The sequence below is a fragment of the Panthera leo genome, chromosome A1 (assembly GCF_018350215.1).
Source record: "Panthera leo isolate Ple1 chromosome A1, P.leo_Ple1_pat1.1, whole genome shotgun sequence".
NCBI lineage: Eukaryota > Metazoa > Chordata > Mammalia > Carnivora > Felidae > Panthera > Panthera leo.
In genome coordinates, this window is record NC_056679.1 from 35,675,377 (window position 1) to 35,699,700 (window position 24,324).

The following is a 24,324-nucleotide window of genomic DNA, read 5'->3' on the forward strand; positions in this document are numbered from 1 at the left end:
GCACTTGTGATGAACACTGGGTGATGTATGAAATTGTTGAATCGCTATATTGTACACCGGAAGCTGATATAACACTTTATGTTAACTATACTTAAAAGAAAAGAAAAAACCAAAATGTCCTCAATACAAAATTACTTATCGGAAATAAACACAAACCAATTATTAACCATAATTATTAACGATAATTATAACCATAATTGATTTGGTAAATTTCAGAAATAGACCCTAGTCTATGAATGATTAAGCAAGAATTATATTTAAGTGGAACAGAATAGTATTATGAATATCTGAAGCTAAAAAAATTTGAAGTGGATATAAAATTGCTGTAAAGATGACTTTCTAAACTTGAGCAAGCAAAAGTTATAACAAAATTATAGAAAATGAAACATTTTTATATTTCAAACTATAAAAATCAAAAGCCAAATTGAGAAAATATATTTAAAAGGTAAATACTGAGGCACAAGGAGCTGATGTGTGTAAATCATTAAAAACAAGACGAATGCAACACAGTTCACAAAGAAGGAAATACAAATGGACTAATAAACACTTGAAAAAATGTTCAACTTTAGTAGCACTCAGAGAAATGTAAATTAAGACAAAACATAATTTTCTAATTTATTAACAAAAATCTTTAAAAAAATGAGAATATTCAACTGAAGAATATTTATAAACTAACAGCTTTAAAAGTTGGTGAAATTAGAATATACTTTCAGAAATCAATTTGGCAACATGCATCAAAAAGTCTTAAAACTATCCTTTTCTATTCCATATCCTAATAATTATGAATATTCGTCAATCATTTATACATAAATGTATAACATTGAAAAGATAGAAATAATTATTGTTCTATGACCTCATTACTGACTAATGCAAAATAAATTAGATATGGCATATCCAGGTATTACAAATTACAGATTAAGAATCACAAGAATAACAGGAAACATTGAGAAAGTTCAGTGAGATGCTAAACAACATATTTACTCTATCATATAACTGTTTTTAAAAGGTAGAAAATTTTAAAACTAAAAGAAAAATGTGCCAAAATATTAAAAGTGATCTTTTTGGATAGGAGGATTATCGATAATGATCTTTTGGTCAACCACTTCTTAAGTGTTTTCTGTAACACAAAAGTATTATTTTTTAAGTTGGAAAAATAAAATAAACTTAGCTCTTCTTAAAAATGAAATGCCTTCAGGAAAAATGTAAATTTGAATGAAAACATTATTGAGATTACATTGGATCTAACATATTCTTAAAATTTTTGCTTCCTATCAGGTTTTAACTTTCCAGATTGATAGAACAGAGAATTGCTGAGAGGCTCAGTATGATAGACCAGGGGGTCTGGGCAAAATCCACAAACAGTACAGCCAATTTGCCATCATATAAGTCATCTAAATGACTCTGGCCAATACTAAATGAGCCAGTGTTCAAATACCAGAATGTCTGGTAAATTAGGCAGTATTCAATTATTTTAAAATGATTTCCAGAAGCATATTCTTAAAATCAATGTTAAACCTTTCTGATCACCATTTTAGTTAAAACTTTAAGAAATTTTTGAGAATACTTCCTGAATTTCAAGCGTACTCTTCTAAACAAGAAATTGTGCTTACGATTATTTTTTTCTCCTGGAAGAAACATGTGTGATACATTAAGGTACTCAGTTTGCTTTATTAAAGGTAAAATATGTCTGTAAAAGTGAAAGCAAAAAAGGCAAAAAGGCATCTCTGTCTACCCCTGGGGAAACTTTAGGTGAATTTGCAGCCCTGAGTTGTAAACTATGGTAATTTAGCAGTGAAGGTGATGGATTTTAATTAAAGCCTTCTGCAATCCTTAGTGGCTTAGAGGTGGAAGAGCCAAAAGTTTGAGGGAGTGAAAATGTAACTACAATTTCCTTAATTTTTTGCTTCTAAGTTAGTGGTATCTTTATCTATCTATCTATCTATCTATTTATTTATTTTAAGAGAGAGAGTGCACCTGTGCACATGCGAGCAAGCAGGGGAGGGGTAGAGGGAGAGGCAGTGAGAAGCTCAAGTAGGTTCCATGCTCAGTGCGGACCCAACACGGGGCTGGATCCTGTGACCATGAGATCATGAGCTGAGCCAATATCAAGAGTCAGACGCTTAACCAACTGAGCCACCGAGGAACCTCAGTTCATTGTATCTTTCAGCTTTGGAATATATACATATATATATATATATATATATATATATATATATATATATACACACATATATACGCACATATATATATATATGTAAATACATATATGTAAAACTGTAAAGCTGTTACTTTTCTATTTTTAATTTTTTTCCAAGAGTTTTTACTAAAGAAAGTTTCAAAATATACAAAAGTAGAGCAAATGAGACAGTGAACACACCCTTCCCGTTAAGCACCCATCACCCAACTTTGGCAATTACTATTTATCACCAATCTTGTTTCATCTACAAATTCCCCTCTACAAATTTCATCTACAAATATCCACTTAATTCCCCGTCATGCTAGAGTATTTTGACTGAAATCTCAGACATATTTTTGTTTATAAAATTTCAGTATAAGCCTCTACAACATACTTTAAAATATATTCACAACAACATTGTCCTGTCTACAGGGGAAACATAATATTCAAACTTTTCAGACTCCCTTTGTCTACATTTTTTTGGATTAGAATATATGTAAGTTTCATTTATGACAACTGATAGATAAATCTCTTAAGACTCTTTTAAATCAATACATTTTCCCTTCATCACTTTTTCCCTCCCTTAGAGTATCCTGTTGAAAAAATACTAGTTACTTGTCCAATAGAATTGACCCCTTTTCTATAGTTGTTAATTTATTGGTTGCCATAACTTATTACAGATTCGTTATTGATGTAGCAGTCAAGAGAGTGGGAATACTCTGGAACTACAAGAGTAGACCAGAGGACCAATATCACCTATGACCAATGACCAGTTAGAATAAAAGCATTACTTGTTACTAACAAGTAAACTAAAGGAGGAAAGCCCATTATTTAAAAAAAAAAAAAAAAAATGCTTTACATTTTAACTATACAAATAAGTGACCAGATCTTCTTTTTTTCACTGAAGTTTATTAAACTGCTAATAAAGGTACAAATTGCAAATTTGACAGTACTCACCAGTCTTCATTTCTAACAAGCGCTTTTTCTTTTGTTGGCGTTCAAGTCTTTCTTTCTCTGCTAATTCTTTGGCTATTTGGGCACGTTTTTCCCTTTCCTCTGCTTCTCTTTTTTTGACGTTCTCCTTTCTTGCTTGCTGTTACAAACAAATTTTGAAAAATGATCAATTCTAACCACAGTGATTTCACAAAGAGAATGGAAAATTATTAATCTGTAGAGCTGTGATTAAATATCTTTTAGATAATGGCTACTTCTAATATTAGTAACAGTCTTTTAAAAGATTAGCACATGAACACTTGCTAAATATGGATCTATAAATACAACTTATGTTTAAAGCACCTGCATCTTAGTAGAATCAACTAAGAGAAGGGAGACGAAACTAAAAATAAAAAAAGCACTTAATTGACAAATCAAAACTGTTTCCCTATATATATTTCCAAGAGGGTCTAGCAAATGTATTTGAGTCTTCCATACATCCTCTGCTAGGTAAAATATTGAGTACAAAAAAAGCAACTGGAGAAATGATAGAAAAGAGCTAAAAGTTTGCAAGGACTGTTTCATATAACAATCAATCATTTAATGATTTCCTCTCAGATAAAGACAAGTGTCATAGGATGACTAGAGGAATATATGGCGTTTCAAAGACAGACCTCTGACTTCTCATCAAAGTCACCAAGTCACAATTATGGGATCTCAATAGGTATGTGATTTAATTCCTTATTTTCTAAGTTTTATACAAATCAAGAAACACCTCTCATGTGTCATTAGTGGGAATTAAGAGGTAAACAAGGATTTTTTATGTGCCAACAGCATAGCTCATGCTACAATCTCCTATGTTCTCAGTACCAATGAATTCAAACAAGCTATCTAATTGCTAGTTTATCACTAATGGTATTAAATAGAAAGTGCACAACAAAACTTTAACAAGTAGGTGGCTTTTTTTATTTGGGAGGAAACTTTCAGTTTTCTACTGTCATAGCCTTGTTTTTGTAAACCCTAGAGATAGTGCAAGTTCTTCACTAGAAATCAAATAGCAAAATTTAAAATTATCGACCAAAACAATGAAAAACACATGGGAAAAGAGGAGAAAACAAAAAGCCTTGAGGCAGTATTAATTCATCCATGTAGCCCTTCATTCAAGAAATACTGAGACACTGAGTGGTAAGTGGTATTATTCCAAGCATTTGACATATATATGCGTGTGTGTGTACACACACACACACACATATATATATATGATTTATAATATACATGCATATGCACATACACAATTCTAAAACAAGTTCTATATTCTGTGTGATAGGGTGGTACAGGAAGCAAAGACAGAAAACAATATGAAAATTTTGAAAAAATTGTATCATGAAAAAAAAGAGTGATGTGATAGAAGGCTTGGGGGGGTTACTTCATATTAAGTGGTATAGATAAGGCCTGTATCAGATAAGACCCCACTCACTGATTTCATTGATGCTGAAACTTCAATGTCAAGAAGCTAGCTAGGTGATGATCTGGGGGAGATCAAACGCAAAGGCTGTTGGTGGGTTTGAGAGACAGAAGGCCAGTATGGTGGTATAAGATGAGGTCAGGAGCTGTGCCAGATCATTTAGAGTCTTCTAGGCTAAGATAGGGAAGGTTGGACTTTCTTTTAAGGGAACCAGAAAACAACTGGAAATTTTCAAGTAAGAGAATGCAAGACTAAGTACTCTAAGATACAAGTGCTAACCAACCACATTTGTTCCAAAAAGTAGGATCTCCCTCTCAAGCAAATGGATTTGTTCACTGTCTAGTGTGTAAACTGAGGCAAGGTTGGGCAGTCTTATTAGCTCTTAAAAAAGATTGGGTTTCCCAAGTTCAAGATTTTCCTCCAGTAATACAAACCACTGTATATGTAGGTATTAAATCTGGCCTTCTTCACATTTCCCTGTGGGAATTTAGACTCAGGAATGAACAAAGAACTGTTTACTATGGCTGTTGCTATAATAAATTCTTTGACTCTATAGTCTTGTGTTTTCTGCCAACGTCCATGAAACAATGGCAGGCTAACAAGGTAAATTCTCCTACTCCTCACAGTTCATGACATATATTAATATTATTACTGCTAAGCTATGAAATAGCAGCTGCAGTAATAGGTGCTTTCCTATGCAATCCCTCCAATCCTCAGAATGGATTCTGCATTTTCCACTTGGCACTGGCTGGTTAAATAGTTGTTCACTACAATGATTTCTGTAAGAAGCAGAGGCCAGACTTGAAAGCTAGAGGTAGTCTATGTTCTTTCCACCATGCTGCTTCATATTACGGGAGCATATGTTAGGCACAAAGTATACGACAATAGCCACTATAAGAATTGACATAAGGAAGGTAGGAGAAGGCTACATAAAAGTAGAAAAGAAGTGTGTTTTCAAAGATGAACATGTATACGCATCCATGTGTGTACATGCGCACACATGGGTACCCACGTTTGTATATGTAACAAAGATTGAGTAGAAAGACCGGATTGTGGTGGAGAAAAAAAACAAGCAAATATTCAAGTGTCAAAACTGTATTTCTTGCTTGAGGGAAATAAATAAGAGGAACCTGCAATAGATAAAAAATATATCATGTAGCTTATTTATGAAACTTAAAGTACAAAATTTTCTGATGTAAATTTTCTACTTTAATGACTGGATGCATTTCAATGAGCACATTTAAAAGACAACTTATTAGCAGACATAATTGCCACACCCTTTTAGTATTCCATTGGGCAGTAAAAAGTCAAAATTACTTCCTAGGACCTATAAAATAATGTTTACATTTAGAAATAAGGTCTGAAGTAATTCTTAAAGTTATTTTACTTTATGGAAAATACACTATTGATTTTCATTTAAAAGCCAATCTCATTTAAAGCATATCTTCTTCTGACATTATAACTATTAGAAGAATTTTAGCTGGAAAAATACCAACAGACAGCACAGAAATAGGTATTTAGTCTGAAACTAATATCCCAGTTCAAACAGTAATTTGGAATTTTCTGTTATTCTAAATGTTGAGAAGCAAAAGTAGCCAAAAACGGAAAAGATGAACAGTTAGAGAACCACATTATTCTAGATACAATTGCCTCTTAGTTACGTCAATTCTACATTCCAAACTAGAAAGAAAAATTAGAGAAGAGCTATACATAAAGATGGCTAGCTCTAAGACATTGATTTGTTTAATCATCTTATTTTATATTCTTAATGTTTATTTATTTTTGAGAGAGACAGAGACAGAATGAGAGTGGGTTAGGGGCAGAGAGAGAGAGGGAGACACAGAATCCGAAGCAGGCTCCAGGCTCCGAGCTGTCATTACAGAGCCCAACATGCGGCTCGAACTTACGAGCTGCGAGATCATGACCTGAGGCGACGCTCAACCGACTGAGCCACCCAGGCACCCCAATCATCTTATGTATGTATGTATTTTGTATGTATGTATGTATGTATGTATGTATGTATGTTTTTAGTATAGTTGACACAGTGTTACATTAGTTTCAGGTGTACAACTTAGTTATTTGACAAGTTTACATATATTATGCTATATTCACCTTATTCTTAATGCAGCTTTTTATTTAGTAAATTGGCAAATTAATTGCACTGCCACCAACTACTTTCAGCTATGCCATGCCAAAACTTTCTTTAGGTGCTTGCAGATCGTCCCAGATAGAGCCCGGTACATGCTCCTGTCTGATCTATGGGCTTACCAGTCTACAGCAATGACCACAGAGGGTTTTAAAACTTCAGTCACATTTTGACTGTTCAATTCAAAGGCATAATCAATAATTTACCTGAGTTCCTAAGGCTCACATGTATTTTATGGTAACAGCAAACTCTAAACTATCTACATAAAAATACACAGGTATGTTAATAACTATGTGTATAAAAACATATAGATATGTCAAATATATGTGCATATGTGTGTGTATATTCTGAAAGAAAATGAGTTCACGATTATTTCCTACCTATAATTTATGTTTTCTGCATAGCAAATGTAACAACAAGAACTTTGCCACAACTAGTTTAAATATACATTATAGCATCATACATTTTGTCTCAGAGAAACCAAAATGACCCAAAGCCAGTGAATTTCAATGAATGTGCACACGTGTGTAGAATTTAGAACAGTCTGGCAGAGTGTAATCCTTCCTAAGTTGTGGCTATTCTCATAAACATTATCTTTGAGTTTATAAACAAATTCCATCATCTTTATTATAAACTTCTGTGACTTGATGTTTCCACTCAACATTATATTTCTAAGATTCATTCACATTTTTATGTATAAACCGCATCTCATTTTCACTGCTTATAATATGAAGTCATCTCCCTACTGACTCACTTATCAGTGGGATTTGAATTGCTTTGGATTTTTGACTATGACAAACGAGGCAGATACATTTTTGCTCACATCTCCCTGTGCATATGAGTTTTTTTATGGTAGATCCCATTACTTGGTTCTTAAACCTTTTCAGAAACTGTTGACAGTGTCTTTAAGCAGAGGAGAACAGGACATCTTAGAACGTAACACAAACAGTAAGGATATTCTTTGTTGACGCTTTGTTTCTGTTCTAAAAGAGTGCTGGGTCCACTTATAAAATATCATTTGACAATGTGGGTTATGACCAAAATAGTTTGAAACCCACTGCTCTCTTGGGTAGAAGTGGAGTTGATAATAAGGGGAGAAGTTCATCATCAAGCTTACTAGATGGTGTCAAAGAGCTTCCACAGTGTGCCAAAAGATACAGCCACCATTAGCACATAATCATAGCCTAGACACTAACCAAATTGTTATCATCAGTCTTCTATTTGGCAGCTTATAACGGTATCCCATCGTGCTTTTAACTTGTATTTCTATGGTTACTAATTAGTTCAAGTTGCTTCTCACATGTTTATAAAACATTTGGATTTCCTACTCTGTGAAATGCCTTTCGGATCTTTTACCCACTTTTTTGTTAGGCTGTTTATCAGTTTCTTAATTTGCAGTTCTTTAAAATATTCTGAATACGAATCTTTTGTTTGTTTTATATTTTAGATTTTAACTGTCATCATACTTCATTTACCTATGTTGTCTTTCAGTAAAGAGAAGTTGTTAAATGTAGTAAAAGGTATTTTTTTTAAGAAATTGGGATGCCTGGGTGGCTCAATCTGTTAAGTGTCCGACTTCGGCTCAGGTCATGATCTCATGGTTCGTGAGTTCGTGCCCCTTATAGGGCTCTGTGCTGACAGCTCAGAGCCTGGAGCCTGCTTCAGGTTCTATGTCTCCCTCTCTCTCTGCCCCCTCTCCCACTCACACTCTGTTTCTCTCTCTCAAATAAACATTAAAAAAAAATCCTTCCCTACTTCAAAGACAAAGATAATCTTCTATGCTTTCTTTTTAAGCTTTGACAATGCTATTCACATTTTAGTATCTACTTTATCTGGAATCAATGTTTTCGAGTAGTATGAGGTGGGGATCCTATTTACTTTTTTCTATTGAAAATGAGTTGAACTGTAACATTTCACAACTAGCCTACCCTTTGCCCACTGATCAGCAAAGCCCATTCTTCTGTATTTCAAGTGGCCATATATGTGTTGATGTTTGGGGGCTGCTTTAGTCTGTTTGGTCAATATATCCATGTCTGAATCAGTAACACTCTGTCTTATTATAGCTCATATCTGATTTTCCTTCTTTAGAATTGTCTTTACTCTTTCTGGGCCTTTACTCAGCCATCTAGTTTTCAGAGCAAACTTACTGAAGTTTTTGGAAAGGTCTATTAGGATTGTGAACAGAATTGCTGTGATTCTGCCGATTTAGATTAAATTGGGATCTTTATGATATTGACTCTTTCTGTTAACAAACATGATGGGGCTCTCCATTGACTTAGGATATATATAGTATATATCCTAACTTATTATATGACTTAGTGTGTGTGTATATATGTGTATAGGTATATATATACTTATATATATTTAAGTGTATATGTATATATATTCTTATATATATATATATATATAAGTATATAGTGTGTGTGCATATATATTAAAGTGTATGTATATAAGTGTATACACACACACACACACACACACACACACACACACACACACACTAGTATCCTATCAGTTTAGAACAATCATTTCATTAAATTTGGTAAAACTCATATGTAAAACTTTCTGGGCCAAGTATTTAATTTACTTGAAGATTCTAAATAAGTCATTAAATTAACAATTAGTTATAGACTTATTCAAGCTTTGATTTTCTTTCAAAGTCAGTTTCAATTATGTTATAATTTTTCTAGAAACTTATCTGCATCATCAACCTATCCAGTCTGGCCTATAAATTTTTATAGTGTGCTTGTCTCTTTTTACTATCTTCTGTATGTATAATTATATTCCTTATTACGTCTTTAATATTTTTTCCACATTAACCTTTTCAGAAGCTTATCTAATTGTTTTTTCAAAATAATCATGGTTTAGCTTTTCAAAAATTCTCTAAGTCATTTTTTCCTTCATTCCTTTATTTTCCTATTTTTTCTAGGATTATACAATTCCTTTTTAACTTCTGAAGTCGGATGTTTAATTTTCAGTCATTCTGATTTTTTAACATAAACACTTAGAGTATAAATTTCTTTATACCACTATTTTGCTGTGTTCCATAAATTCTTCAGGTCTAATTTTACTCTAGGATTTCTTTCTTGACACATGAGTTATTTCAAGTGATTTTAGAATTTGCAAAACAGAGATTTTAAAATTTCATCCTTTTAAAAATTTCATCGCTAATTTCATACTATTGTAGTTAATGAACGAAGCTGCACCTTAGAAATACATCAAGATTTCACGGTCTCTAGTATGTGATTACTTTGATAAAAGTGCCACTTATGGTTGAGAGGTGTACTCTAATTGTTGAGTTGGGTTCTCTATATATTACATTGAATCAACTGTGTTAATTGAATTGTTTAAAGCTCCCATATCTTTAATGATCAATTAGAGAACTTTGTTGAAGATCCAAATATAATGCTAACGCTATCAACTTATTCTAGAAGGTATACATTTTTACATGTTTGTTTTGGTGCCATGTTATCATTCACATGCAAATTTTTGACTTGTACCTTTCTGAAGAATTAAGCTTTCTATCAGCATGAATATTCCCTTGTCTTTAAGTCTATTTTATCTGTTACCACCATAGTTTCCCTCTTTCTTTTGATTAATATTGCATTTCATTACCTGTTCTGTTACTTTAAACCTTTCCATGTATAGGAGGTCTCAAACAGCACAAGGCTACATTGTTTATCCAATCTTAGTCTTTAAAATTTTTATTGTGACTTACGAAATACCTGTTTCCACCACCTTATATTATTCGTTTTATTGGTCCTCCTTTATCTATGCCACTTATATATGTATGTATGTATGTATGTATGTATGTATGTATGTATGTATGAATGTATATCTTTCTTGGTTCATTTCTCCCCCTATGGTTTTGAATCTATGCTGGAACATCAATCCTTTTACTGGTTATCTTGGTAATTTTATCACACAAATTAATTTAACAAGGCCTAACGTTCACTGATAGTTTTATCTCCTTTCCTCTCCTTTGAACAATACAGAAAGATAAAACACCTGAACTCCAAACACCTCATTCAATTTATTTAACAACGTTGTCCAGTAGCTAAGCTCTATACCTCCCTTTTCTACAAAACAAGTTAGACATTATTTTATTGTATACGTTTTTTATATTTAGTTTAATGGTAAGTATGCCTTCTTGTCTCTCAATTCTTTCTGAAGAAAAAGAAAATGTTGCTTCTTTAAATACATCCTGTAGAGCTGGTGTCAGCAAACTATAATCTTGGGCTGGCCAGCAATTGTAAATAGTTATATCAGACATAGCCACACCCACTCACTTACATACTGCCTATGACTGCTTTTGCACTGCTACTGAAGAACTGAGTAGTTATTAACATTTAGCTTGCATATATTTACTATATGGCCCATTAAACAGCCAATCCCTGCTTTGGAGGATCCTTCAACAGAGAGATGTTCATGAAAAATAACCCTTTCTCCTTGAAGACTTCCCCAACTTTCTCACAAGACAGCCATATTTTAAAATAGTTTGTTGTGTTGTGGTGGGATTGATCTTTGAGAGTCTCTATTATTATGTGAGAAAATTCTCAAAAGTGTATTCTTATAGAAGGCTGACCAACACATCTTTATTTCTTAAATATTTTTATATAATGTGTCGATTATGATAGACTATATATTTTTCTGGGTAACATACTTACGTGTTTTAGGATCCAAAGGTAAACAATTTAACAAGGAACAGCCATATAAAATCCTGGGTGCTCACTCAAATAAGTTTGTTGAATGGACAATCAAGAATATCATCAAAAATACAATGAATATGACATTTCACTACTTTCAGAAATAATTTAAAAATGAGTTTATTATTACTTATTAGAAAGGCAGTGTAAAGGTTAGAAGGAAATCTAAAGTCTTATTGTCTTTGTCTGAATCTCCATCTGGCACTAAATAGCTATGTAACTTGTGTCTCAGTTTCCTCTTTTGTAAAATGGGCAAAATAATACCTACTTTATAGTGATATTGTAAGAATTAAATAAAATGCCTGGCATACAGTAAAATCTATGTAAAACAGCAATTATCAATATTAGTAATATTACTAATTTATATTATTTCCGTTATATGTCATTAATGAAATGCCCCACTAATTATTTATTTGGGAACAAATCAAGGAAGAGCCACTTTCTAGCTTGCAATGATCGTATATGCTTCTATATATATGAGAAAGTGTCAATTCTCATAGTACCTATGAGAATATAGTTTTCCATTCAGAGATGTTGGAATATGACTGTACATTGACTCGACAGGAAGCTCCTCCAAACCATGTACCCAATGGAGCTGGATTACTTGGCAGGGAAGTTACAGAGGTGAATTAAATATGGGAGGCAAGATATACTCTTGACCTCAAGTCTAGTTATTTACCACTAAAAATGTATTTTCATGTATATATAGACACATGTTTTAATACTTCTAAATCTAATATACTTTATGAGCTTTTATTCTGAAAAAGAGAGTTTAGTTTCCTGTTTCCCCCCCGCCCAAAGAATTGCTTGCATTTCAGATTAAGATAGTCTTGGTAAATTAACTTCAAAACTTGCCCAATGACACAAAATTTGCTTTCCTCAAAAGCAAAATTTAAAAAACCAACGTGCACATTGCCTCCTTCCAGCTTAATAGTCTATTATATACTGTTTCTTGAAATACTTAAAAACTTACTTTATAAGAGAAAAATTGTAACATAAGAATATAAGTGGACTTCCACAGATCCCAACTTTTTGATCATACCTCATCTCCGTTTCTAACTCTTAGCTCATTTAAATAGTTTTATCTACCCAACTCAACATTTTCAACCTATGATAATATTCTGTATATTTTTGTAACTCCAAAAACTACTGGAGATTTTATTATATAAGAAAGTTGAAAAGATTATAAATGTCTTCTTATTCAGAGTTATATTTCTTTCAACATTAATGAATATTTAAACTATGCAAACCAGGGATCTCTTCAGTTTTCACTGAACTCAAAAATCTTTTCTTCCTAAGTATTTTATTTTTGTCTCAGATTCCTAACATAAGATTAGAAAACCAGATTTAAATCTGCATGCTTTCCAGAGGGATACAGGTATCAGGTACTATGAAAACACAGGCTAATTTTCTCAAAATAAACAACTACTTAAGAGTCCGACATGTTCCCACTAAATGCTTTTTTTAATAGGAGTTTACTCAATTTTAAGAAGAGGCAATGTTCAAACATACTAAATGAAGCTTTCTAGAAATTCCTGATGACTCCATTTTCAGGAAGAAATGGAAAATATTTTAACTAAGAAAACCTTAAAAATGTATTCCTGTACTATTCCTGTATTGAAACACGAAAGAAAATATTTTTTTCTTAGAATTACCAGACACAAAAGTCTTTAAGAATACAAAGTATGTGATCTACTTGTTCGTTTTCCATCAAGTCTTTCTTTCTTTCTTTCTTTTTTTTTTTTGTTCCTTATGTTTATTTTCAGAGAGAGAAAGAGAGAGCATGAGCGGGGGAGGGGCAAAGAGACAGGGAGACACAGGATTTGAAGCAGGCTCCAGGCTCTATGCTGACAAACAGACATGGGGCTCGATCTCACAAACCATGAGATCATGACCTGAGTTGAAGTCGGTCACCTAACTAACTGAGCCACCCAGGCATCCCACCCCCGTTTTTTTTCCATCAAGACTTGCTTTTGTAACCGAATACAAAAGTTCCCCCCAACATGCAATAGATAAACAATGGATTAGAACTACCTTGTGGAAAATTAGTTACTCTTAGAAATCCCTATTTGCAGTAATTATAGGGTAGATGCTTTATAAGGGACTCTAGAATGACAGTAAAAATTAAATTCTCTGGTATTACCAAATTCAATGAAAAAATGCTCTCAATGAGAATAGGAGAGCATGATATACGGTATACGGGCACAAACAATTCATCATCTTAACATTCAATAAGGTGGTGTTATTATTTGAACTTTTTATGACCATGAAACTTAGGAAAATGGGAAACTATGCTTTGAGAATGTCCCCAAGAATGTGCAGGTGCTGATGAATTAAACTGCTTCAGCTGCAAGTTGCTCTTTTCTGTAAAAATCAGTCTCAGGTGAAACAACACATTACGTATTAGCCCATCAGGGATTTAACAATACTGACCCATCATCATTATGCCATGAGTTTGTTTGCAATTCTTTCAAACATTTTGTAAAATCCTCAAGTAAATGAGATATTTCAATCTATTCTGTGACTTCTTTAACAGAGAGAGTATGAAATATTCATAACTGTGGTTTCCCAAAGTACAACTTGATTTTCCAGTAAGTGTGTTTTCTCCCCTTGTGTTCTGAAGTGATATAGTAATTTAAATATTCTTTTTATCCCCCAAATGTGAGGCTAAATAAAGGCACAGCTAGGCACAAGATGGTAGTCATGAAGTATAGTGCTTAAAGGTAGACTTGGTGATAGGGCCTATCACCTATCACTATTGTTGTTTTGAGTTATTACTATCACCTCTTTGTTAGGAAAGCAAGGAGAACATCCAACTAAAGCCCCACAATATTCCATGTAAACCTGGCCATGTTTAAAACATAACATTAAAAGTAGCCTTAAGATGGGGGGCACCTGGGTGGCTCAGTCAGCTGGGCGTCTGACTTCGGTTCAGGTCATGATCTCATAATTGGTGGGTTTGAGCTCTCTTTTGGGCTCTGTGCTGACAGCTCAGGACCTGGAGCCTGCTTCTGAGTCTGTGTCGTCGTCTCTCTCTGCCCCTCTCCCACTCATGCTTTGTCTCTGTCTCTCTCTCTCTCAAAAAAAAATAAACATAAGCATGGGCATTGAGGAGGGCACCTGTTGGGATGAGCACTCGGTGTTGTATGGAAACCAATTTGACAATAAATCTCATATTTAAAAAATACATAAATAAATAAATTAAAAAATTAAAAATAAATAAATAAACATTAAAGTTTAAAAAAAAAAATTGAAGTCAACAGTGTGTGCACTCTGTCTTGTTCAGAATGCAGAGGACCAATATCTGATGTACAAAGAGCATGCCATTTTATTCATTTTTGCTTGTGGTATCCTAATTTAATGTTGTATTTTCAATTACATGGGTTAATAGACTTATTATTATGTATTATTTTTTCCCATTATCTATCAATAGTTGACCTTATCACTTTATTAGAATAATCCAGTCTTTACCTTTTGCTAATATTATTTCAGTGAACAAACCAAATATTTAAAATGTAAAAGGGAAATATAAATTACCAGTCATTTAATCATATAGACGTGTCAGATGCACTAATAATCCCACTAAGCAATGTGTAGTAAAAATAAATCTTATCAGTAAAGAGAAAATGTAAGTCACTTAGTCTAGCTGTGTTTTTACTGTGAAAAGACTAAAAATTAAAGATTAGAAGAACCTATCATAATTATTTTCAAGGTTGCAAGTCTAAAATATTCAGCACCTGGAATAACTCTAATTCCTTAAATAATCAGACAGTAAAGGATACGAAGAAAAACATCCTAGAGCTAAAATATTTGGGTTTTTTTTCTAGGTTTGGGGCTTTATACCTCCAACTATGATCTCAGAATAACAACGGTGCCAATGAAGACAATTTTTAAGCTGTAAACTCAACAAAACAAGCAAGGAGAGAAGATATTTCCTATAACTACCCAAGTTGACTCACCATCCAACCAGATGACTTTTTCACATGCTTCTTTTCTCTGATAACATGATCAATGTACAGGTTTTAAGAAGCACACAGGAAAAGCTTAGTGCTTTGGAATTCCTATTGGTCACCTAGTTAGTCCATACAATGGTTATCAGAAATGGCATTTACAGTTGACAAAGATCAGATTTGTATAACTTAAATGATCAGTTTTGTTCTGGCTGTCCTCCATATCAAAAATATTTGTATACTAAAAATACCCCCTCATTGGATGATTTCATTTTTGTTTGGCAAATCACTACTTCAGTCTCAGTATTCAGTAGAAGAGAGAAATTATATTTGATCAATCCATGCAGCAAGATTAAATGAGTTACAACTGATTTTTTGTTCACTACACAGTGTATTTCAATTGTATGAACGAAAAATCAACTTAAAGTCTTCAAGTAACATGAATGATGGATCTTTAACTGGATCAAACATAACTTTAACAGAATTGTAGAAATAATCTAAACACAGAGTTATTATTGAAAAATAGGTACTCCTTATTTAGTTCAAAGTGTCTATATAGAAGCATTAAAAAAAGGGGAGAAATCCTTAAAATATCGATTCTGTTATCATGAGATGGGAGAGGTGAAAATTATTTCTATTCTCTGTAGATAGCTAACTTGTTTTGGGGGTATATGTACATTATGTCATTTGATCTTCAAAATGTAACATCCTGAAGAAACACAAGCTGTTATTAACAGGAAAGAGGCTCACTAAGGTTAAGTAACTTGGCCACAGTCTTATCACCCTGGGTGTTCTGATGCCAGAGCTTTCACTGTCAGCCATTGCTGTCTTCCCCAAAATAAGACAACTGGCAAAATACCACTGTTAAAAACAAGCACAAAGGGTGAATTCATAAGTAAGTTAAGATTTGAAGAAAACAGAGTGACTCCTTTCTCACTGATTGCCATTACACAATTCGGATGGGAGGTATATACGTAGGAAAGAAAGTTTAGGGGAGGAATCGACAGGACTTCAGGGACGAGAAAAGAACAAATGCAAAGTTTGGCACATATACCCAAAACTGGAACACAGAAAAGAAAGGAAGACCTAACAGAGGCCACCCCACCTTTTGTGTATGTAATAGTAATCCCTTTTAAGGCAAGGATTGCTTTTCCTCGCCCTCAAAATCCTAACCAAGTGGGGTGCCCAGATATGCAGGGTCTTAGAAACTATTAATAAAGAAGGATGTCCAGTAATATTTTCCAGTACTTTAAAATCCCTACAGGAGGGGCGCCTGGGTGGCTCAGTCGGTTAAGCGTCTGACTTCAGCTCAGGTCATGATCTCGTGGTTCGTGAGTTCAAACCCTGCATCGGGCTCTGTGCTGACAGCTCAGAACCTGGAGCCTGTTTCAGATTCTGTGTCTCCCTCTCTCTCTCTGACCCTCCCCTGTTCATGAGCTGTCTATGTCTCAAAAATAAATAAACGTTAAAAAAAAAATTTAAAAAAATAAAATCCCTACAGGAAATGTTAATGTGCTCAGAAAAAGAGCTACAAGAACCAAAAAATGTGACTTCTTTAAGTGTAGTGACTCCAATTCTGTGTTGGAATATATGAAACTGTAAATTCAGAGGCTCATCATAGCAGTTACGTATGTATAATTAAAACAGAAAATTGACAGAGACCCATAAATACAGAGAACAAACTGGTGGCTGTCAGAGGGGAGAAGGCTGGGAGGATGGGCAAAATGGGTGAAGGGGAGTGAGAGATCCAGGCTTCCAGTTATGGAATGAACAAGTCATGGAGATGAAAGATATACCACAGAGAATATAGTCAATGATGTTGTGTCATGGCAGACAGTATCTACACTCGCAATGTGCACAGCATTAATATACAGAGGTGCTGAATCACTATGTTGTGCACGTGAAACTAATGACACAATGTGTATCAACTATACTTCAAATAAATAAACAGAAAAATGACATATTCTTAATAATTATAATTTGGTATGAAAATTGTTTTCAAACATGTTATCTAAAAGGGAACAAGTAACAAAGGAGAGCTAAGAGGGGGAAGCATTCAGAAGTATTTCTGTAAGATGAGGTTGTTAAGCAAAATAAACAAAGTGTCAGATGAAATTTGCTTAAGGAGTTAAGAGTGTTGTTGCACTGTGCTAATAATTCTGGTTAAAGAAAGAGAAAAGCAAAAGAACTTTCAATGAGGAAAAAGGAAAGCCTCACCAAGATAAGAAAAATTTTAAAGAAGAGACCATGTATTGCAGGGATGAGTAAAGGCACTTTGAGCAGAATTCTCTAATATAAATATGAATGGGAAGTGGGGCTAGGACATACATTATGCTTCAAGGCCACAGAGACCAATGACACACATGAAAATTAGGTTTATACTCAAAGGACCAACATGAACATTCTACAGCTGTTAGGCAAGAAAAAGGGGAATGGAGTGTCCCAGTAAAAGCCGACAAAAATTCCATAATGGGCTCAATTCATCCCATAGAAGCACGCACCTCTATGAGTAATGGGCACAATGGTAGTTGCATCTAACAGTGAGTCCAAAATCAATCACAAGTGGAAGATGATGATTATTGTTCTACAACACTACACACCTGAAGGCATGAACTTCACTTGGTGAAGCTTGATGCCTGGTAGGACAGTGATTTGCTTAGCCTACAGTGCAGGGTCAAACATTTCCACCTAGTACCTCCAATTTGAACTTTATGGTTCCCATGACTCCTACAGGAAAGAGTATCTTGCCAGCTCTCCACTCTACACCTTAACCTTCATGCCAGCCTTGTGGTACATTAATAATCCTCTAATTTTAAAAGAAAACATTTTATGCTTTGAAACGGAACAAGACCAGCAAACATTCTCCTATCATGAATGCATTGACGTAAACAAGAAGTTATTCTATTAAGGAGTGAGAAAATAAAAAAATGTCTTGTGCTGATTTACACTTGTAAGTTACCAAAAATGCCCTTAAAAATCACATTTTAATAATTCTTCCAAACTCTCTGAGCAATATATTGGATATATACTAGAAATATATTAAAAACTACAGGCTTTGGAATCAGGGAGGCTTCCATTCAAATCTTAGCCCCTACCAGTTCGGAAGCATAACTGAGATTCCCTACCCCACAGTTACTACACAGTGACATTCTGTATCTCACAAGAATGCTGGGAAGACTAAGTCAGATGACACGCATACAGTATCTAGCAGGGAGTCTAGCAAGAAGCAGGCACTCAATCAGGGGCAGTTGTTGTTGGATTTGTCTTGTTGAAGATAGTAATAAAAATAAAGCTTGGGGTACTTGGGTGGCTCAGATGGTTAAGCATCCTGACTCTTGATTTTGGCTCAGGTCATGATCTCATGGTTCATGGAATTGAGTCCCGCATCAGGCTCTGTGCTGACAATGTGGAGCCTGCTTGGGATTCTCTCTCTCTGCCCCTCTCCTGCTCACTCTTTCTCTCAAAATAAATAAATAAAATTTAAAAAATAAAGCTAAATAAAATTACAATATGTAAGCTTACTCCCTATTTCTTGGAAATTGATTACTAGTCCTAAATAGAAACCATTTACCTATAGTAGATTGTTAAAACAAAAACAAATTAATTCCTAGTTGAGGATCTCCAACTAGAAAAGAGGAGAGTTCAACTTTTCTAGTTGTGGGGTGTCGCAATGAGCAGTTACCCCACAGAGGAAGCTCCATGATCTTAGAACTTTTTGCCTTGGTCTACATGGCTTGAAGCAGCAGTCTGGAACAGATGTTCCTTCTTTAGCTATTGTATTAGGGCTCTCAGAAAGGGTGGGAAAAAAACAAGAACCAAAACAGCTGTATCTAAACCAATTACTGATGAGATCCTGGTAACACTGATAAGAAATGACATGAGTTGGTAAAAGGTATAGTAATCGGCTCTGAATAAAAATGAGCCGGCCTTTAATTGCTTAAGAGTAACTTCTGGGGCAATCCTAAAATACACACATTTTGGGATAAATTACTCATAAACTAAATTACTATTAAAAATAAAAGTGATCACATTTTTTTTTTATTTTGGGGAGGGGTTAGTTTTCACATTAGTCCTAACAGTTCTTTTAAATGTAATTTAAACTATATTAATAGGAATTAGTATAGTTTAGCCATATATGGCATAGGCTGGTGCAAGACTCCCTGGGTTAGCCCCTCAGCTCCGTCAATTGCTGGCTATGTCAACAATGGGCAAGTCACAATCTCTCTAAACCCCAGTTTCCCCATCTGTAAAATGGGAATAGTAACAGTATGCCTACCACACCTGGTTATTGTTAGGGTTAAATGAGTAAGTGGAGAACTTGGCACTTGACTGGCACTATATGTATTAGCTACTAAAGCCTGGCACCCATTGTAGATGAGAACATCTATCCCTCAACAAATTTGGCTATTTGTTACATGCCATGAATTACATTAGAGAAACAAACGTATGCAAGATAGACACAGATTTTATAAGATGAAGCGAAGTCTGGGCAGAGATCAGAAGGGTGAGTATAGTAATTTAGCCAGGCAAAGTATGGACAGACTGCTCCAGGCATAGGGAACCATACATAAGTAGGACGGTCTAAACTTGAGAGAAAACATTCCATGGAAAACTGTCATAGTGAGGGAGGGGGACAGCTATGGAATGAAGACAGTGGTTCCAACTCCTTGCATATAATACAAAACAGAACTTCACTTTAATGGTAAAATTTGCTCATTCACGAACAGGAGTATTCCTAAATACCAGTGGATGAAGTCACAATACAAACGTATCTTACCAGTATTTTCTTAAAAAGAAAATCTAGCTATATATTTTTTGCCTATTGTATAAATAGACCTTTCCAGAACAGACCTTCAACCCATTAAAGTTCCACATCTGTTGTTAATATTTTCACACGGATTCAGTGAAGTTAGCAGGATTTTCAAAGTTGAATGGTGAGGAATTAAATAGCAATGTAAGGGACCAGGGATTTGAGAAAATAAAACATTTGTCAAAAAATTTTGCCAATATTGATATGTGATCTTTAAAAATATGCACTGTCTAAAATTCAAGCAGTATAACTATATTTACCAGAAAGAAAGGAAGAATAAAATTTGTGTGCCAAATTGTATCACCTTGGTATAGCCACTTTGCTTCTATAGTCTCCTTTATGTTTATTTTTACCCTAAAGATTATTTCCTCTCCAAATTACTCATTTAAATGAAATATATTTTTTATATTTAGCTCTAAGGAGGTTAGTTTAGGACAGTGTGCATATGTATATATGACAACAGTTACTTCTAGGACCCATGTGAACTCTGAAATACACACAAAGTACAGCTGTCACTCTATTACCCTCCTTTTTTTGAACGCTTCTCCAATCAAACACTTCCTCACTCTTCCACCATTAGTAACACTAATGCCAAGTTATCCCCACAACACCCAAAGCCCTCTAATCCTACTAGATCTTAGGAAGATTTTGAATTAGACTTGATTCAAATGTCAGTCTGAATGCTTAAAAACAGTATGGCCTAGATTTCATTTTTTAAACCCTTTCAGTGCCAGTGTTCTTATTTGTAAAATGGATTTGTAAAATGGAACACAAGCTATAAACAAGGGAGGGAGCACCGCACAGCATTTAATTACACAGGCTCTTGGAGGAAGGCTGTATGGGTACAAATTCTAGTTCCACCATTTTATAGCTAAAAAACATTGAGCCAGATATGTTCCATCTCTGTACCTCGGTTTCTTCATTTGCCTCAGAGAGAATGTAACAGTGAAAGATGGAGAATTATTATGAAGACTGACTGAGATAATATACATAAGGCATCTGGAAGAATGTCTGGTTCATGGAATACTCAATATATGATGGGTATTATTACTTCGTATATCTATTTTATACCTTTATAACATAACTGTGTCAGGAGTCCCCAAGACCACCCTCACATTTGATCATTTGTTGGGAGGACTTAGAACTCAGAAAAGCTATTGTACTCATGGTTACAGTTTATTACAGTGAAAGGACACAGATTAAAATCACCATAGGCTTCTCCCAGAGGAGTTCCATTATGACATATGAAGTATTGCCTACTAGGAAAGCTCTCTCATTCCTTGATGTCAAGAGTTTTTGTTGGAAAAAAACATGTATGCCTGGACCTTCCACATGGACCACCTTAGCTACTCAGCCTCTAGCCTCCTATAGAGGACAAACCAAACAGGATAGCCCAGGGCTTCAGGTGAACAAAAACAGGTACTCACTGCAAATCACATTTCTAGCAAAAACCATCTAGTTTGGTCCAAGGCCCCAAGCAGACAAATATCCCTATGAGACAGGGTATTCCAAGAGCTAACGGGTTATCCCCCAGGAACCAGTGGAGGACTGGTTCCAGGTTTGAAACACCTCAAGCTTACTGAGTTAACCCTTCACTGCATACTAATTTATTAAACGACTACCATGTGCAAGGAACTGTGATAAATACTTAGTATATATTAGCTAGCTTAATAAACACTTTTATGAGAAAGGAATTAATATTTCCATTTACAGATATGGAAACTGAAACTCAGGAAGGTTATGTCAGTTCATGGTCATATAACTAGTGTGGAATCCAAACCCAGCTCTCCCAGACTGCAGAGCCTTTGCGACTTACACTAAGGCATAAAATATTTTAAAGTTAAAATACCATATTGTACAATTTATCACATATATAGGCCCACAATAAATATATTTGTCAATCAAATCCAGTTCTTCTACTTGTGATAGTGAAAAACTAAAGAATCATTTTGAATTTGTGGAAGGAACAAACTAAAGCTATGAGCAAATGTATATGTACCATAGACCAGTGTTCCTTTGAAATACTGAGGCTTTAAATGTCCATCAACTGATGAATGGATAAAGAAACTGTGGTTTATATACACAATGGAATACTACTTGGCAATGAGAAAGAATGAAATATGGCCTTTTGTAGCAATGTGCATGGAAATGGAGAGTGTAATACTAAGTGAAATAAGTCATACAGAGAAAGATACCATGTTTTCACTTTCATGTGGATCCTGAGAAACTTAACAGAAGACCATGGGGGAGGGGAAGGGAAAAAAAAAAAAAGAGAGGGAGAGAGCCAAACCATAAGAGACTCTTAAAAACTGAGAACTGAGGGTTGATGGGGGGTGGGATGGAGGGAGGGCGGGTAATGGGTACTGAGGAGGGCACCTGTTGGGATGAGCACTGGGTGTTGTATGGAAACCAATTTGAGAATAAATTTCATATTAAAAAAAATAAATACTGAGGTTTAAAAAAAATTTTTTTAATGTTTATTTTTGAGAGAGAAAGACAGAGCCTGAGCAGGGGACGGGCAGAGAGAGAGGGAGACACAGAATATGAAGCAGGCTCCAGGCTCTGAGTTCTCAGCATAGGGCCCGATGCAGGGCTCAAACTCATGAACCATGAGATCAGGACCTGAGCCAAAGTCAGACGTTTAACCGACTGAGCCACCCAGGTGCTCCTGAAATACTGAGTTTTTATTAAAAGACTATCTCATCTTAACAAAGTCCAATAACTTCAGCAATAAAGTTTTCCTTAGAGTAAAAAGAACAACTTCTTTAAGCTTAAGCCTTTTCTTTTTTCCTTACCCTTCGAAACTTTTTAATCCCCACAAACATTTGCTGAAATAGAGAAATGACTTACCCATCTATTAAGAATAACATAATTTTTTGTTGCAGAATTGTATCACCATTTTCCCCAGGGAGGCAACAATGCTTTCTCACTTTAATATGTGTGTGGTTTTTTTTTCCTCATCTAATCAGCTAATACTTTTCAAAAGATCTTTTTAATGCCTAAATGAAAGGATTCCACATCAAAGACCTGACCTCCCTATTAAAGTATCTAAAGGAAACCCTAGGAATCTAAAATCCATTCAAAGGCAAATCACAGGTAGCTTATTGTACAATGCATTAAGAAAAGAAAAGGAAAATAAGAAGCTTCATAAGAGCTTCAGGGAATTTGGTAAAATTACACCACAAAATACAAATTGATCTCAAGTATAAAGAAACAAATTCATAGCCAAAAACGTATTACAAAAGTGCTCTGTAATCAGCCAGGAGGGGAGTCTTTATGAGAAACTTCAGAATTTGTCATATTTTCAATCAAAATTTCTGATTACAGCTTAACGTTGGGAAGGCAAAAAAGAGAACAAACCACATATTTTTCAATAGATTTAAAATCTGAAATTTTTAAAGCTAACTTTCAACATGGGGAAAGGTAGGTTTTATTACCGACAGCAATACTGGAATAAAGTAACGAAATGAAAGTAAAAACTGATGAGATATATAGACACAAATACTTTCTTAAAAAAAAATTAAACATTTTAACATACCATGAATGTGGTTCTGAAGTTATTCAAGTCATTAAAAAAGTCTTCCACAGACACCTTCTTCACATCAATGGCGTAGTATCCCATCACACTCTGGTATAACGTTTCCATGTTTTCGTGTAACTTTACAAGTTTCCCGTATTGTTCTTTTGCACTGATAACAAAGCTGTATCTTAGAGTTAAGGGATTCTGAAATTTACAAAGTAATGTTTTAGGAAAAAAAAAATACCCTGTGAATCCAATGTTTGAATTATTTTAGTCACTATTACACATCTCCAAAATGCCAAAATTACCTCTAACAGGTCACTGTTCTCAAAACTCAATCTATCCTGTACGACAGTAAAATCTTAACACCAATCTCTAATTAACTCCAGCCAAATTATCAGAAAAGTTAAATATTTATTTTTTTTATATTTCTTTTTGACAATTGAGTCCATGGAAATTATACTTCCAGTGTATGTATGTACGTTAGTCACATCATTCAATATGATTTAAATTATAGCTCAGTGTCTGATATTGAGTAATTTCAATGATATTGAAATCAACCACATGGGTGCTGAACACAGCAGTTAAACTGGATGCCCGATGTCAATTTCCAGCTCC

At 34.5% G+C, this 24,324-nt stretch overlaps 1 protein-coding gene across 1 annotated transcript in view; it reads right to left on the reverse strand.

The window, feature by feature from the left end:
• DIAPH3 (diaphanous related formin 3) overlaps positions 1-24,324 on the reverse strand; it is a 504,750-nt gene that overhangs the window by 171,152 nt on the left and 309,274 nt on the right. Inside the window, exons 24-25 of the mRNA XM_042927440.1 lie at positions 23,725-23,889; positions 3,134-3,269 (exon numbers count right to left, since the gene is read on the reverse strand). Of these exons, the coding sequence (XP_042783374.1) occupies positions 3,134-3,269; positions 23,725-23,889 (301 nt within the window). The remainder of the gene's footprint in view (positions 1-3,133; positions 3,270-23,724; positions 23,890-24,324) is intronic.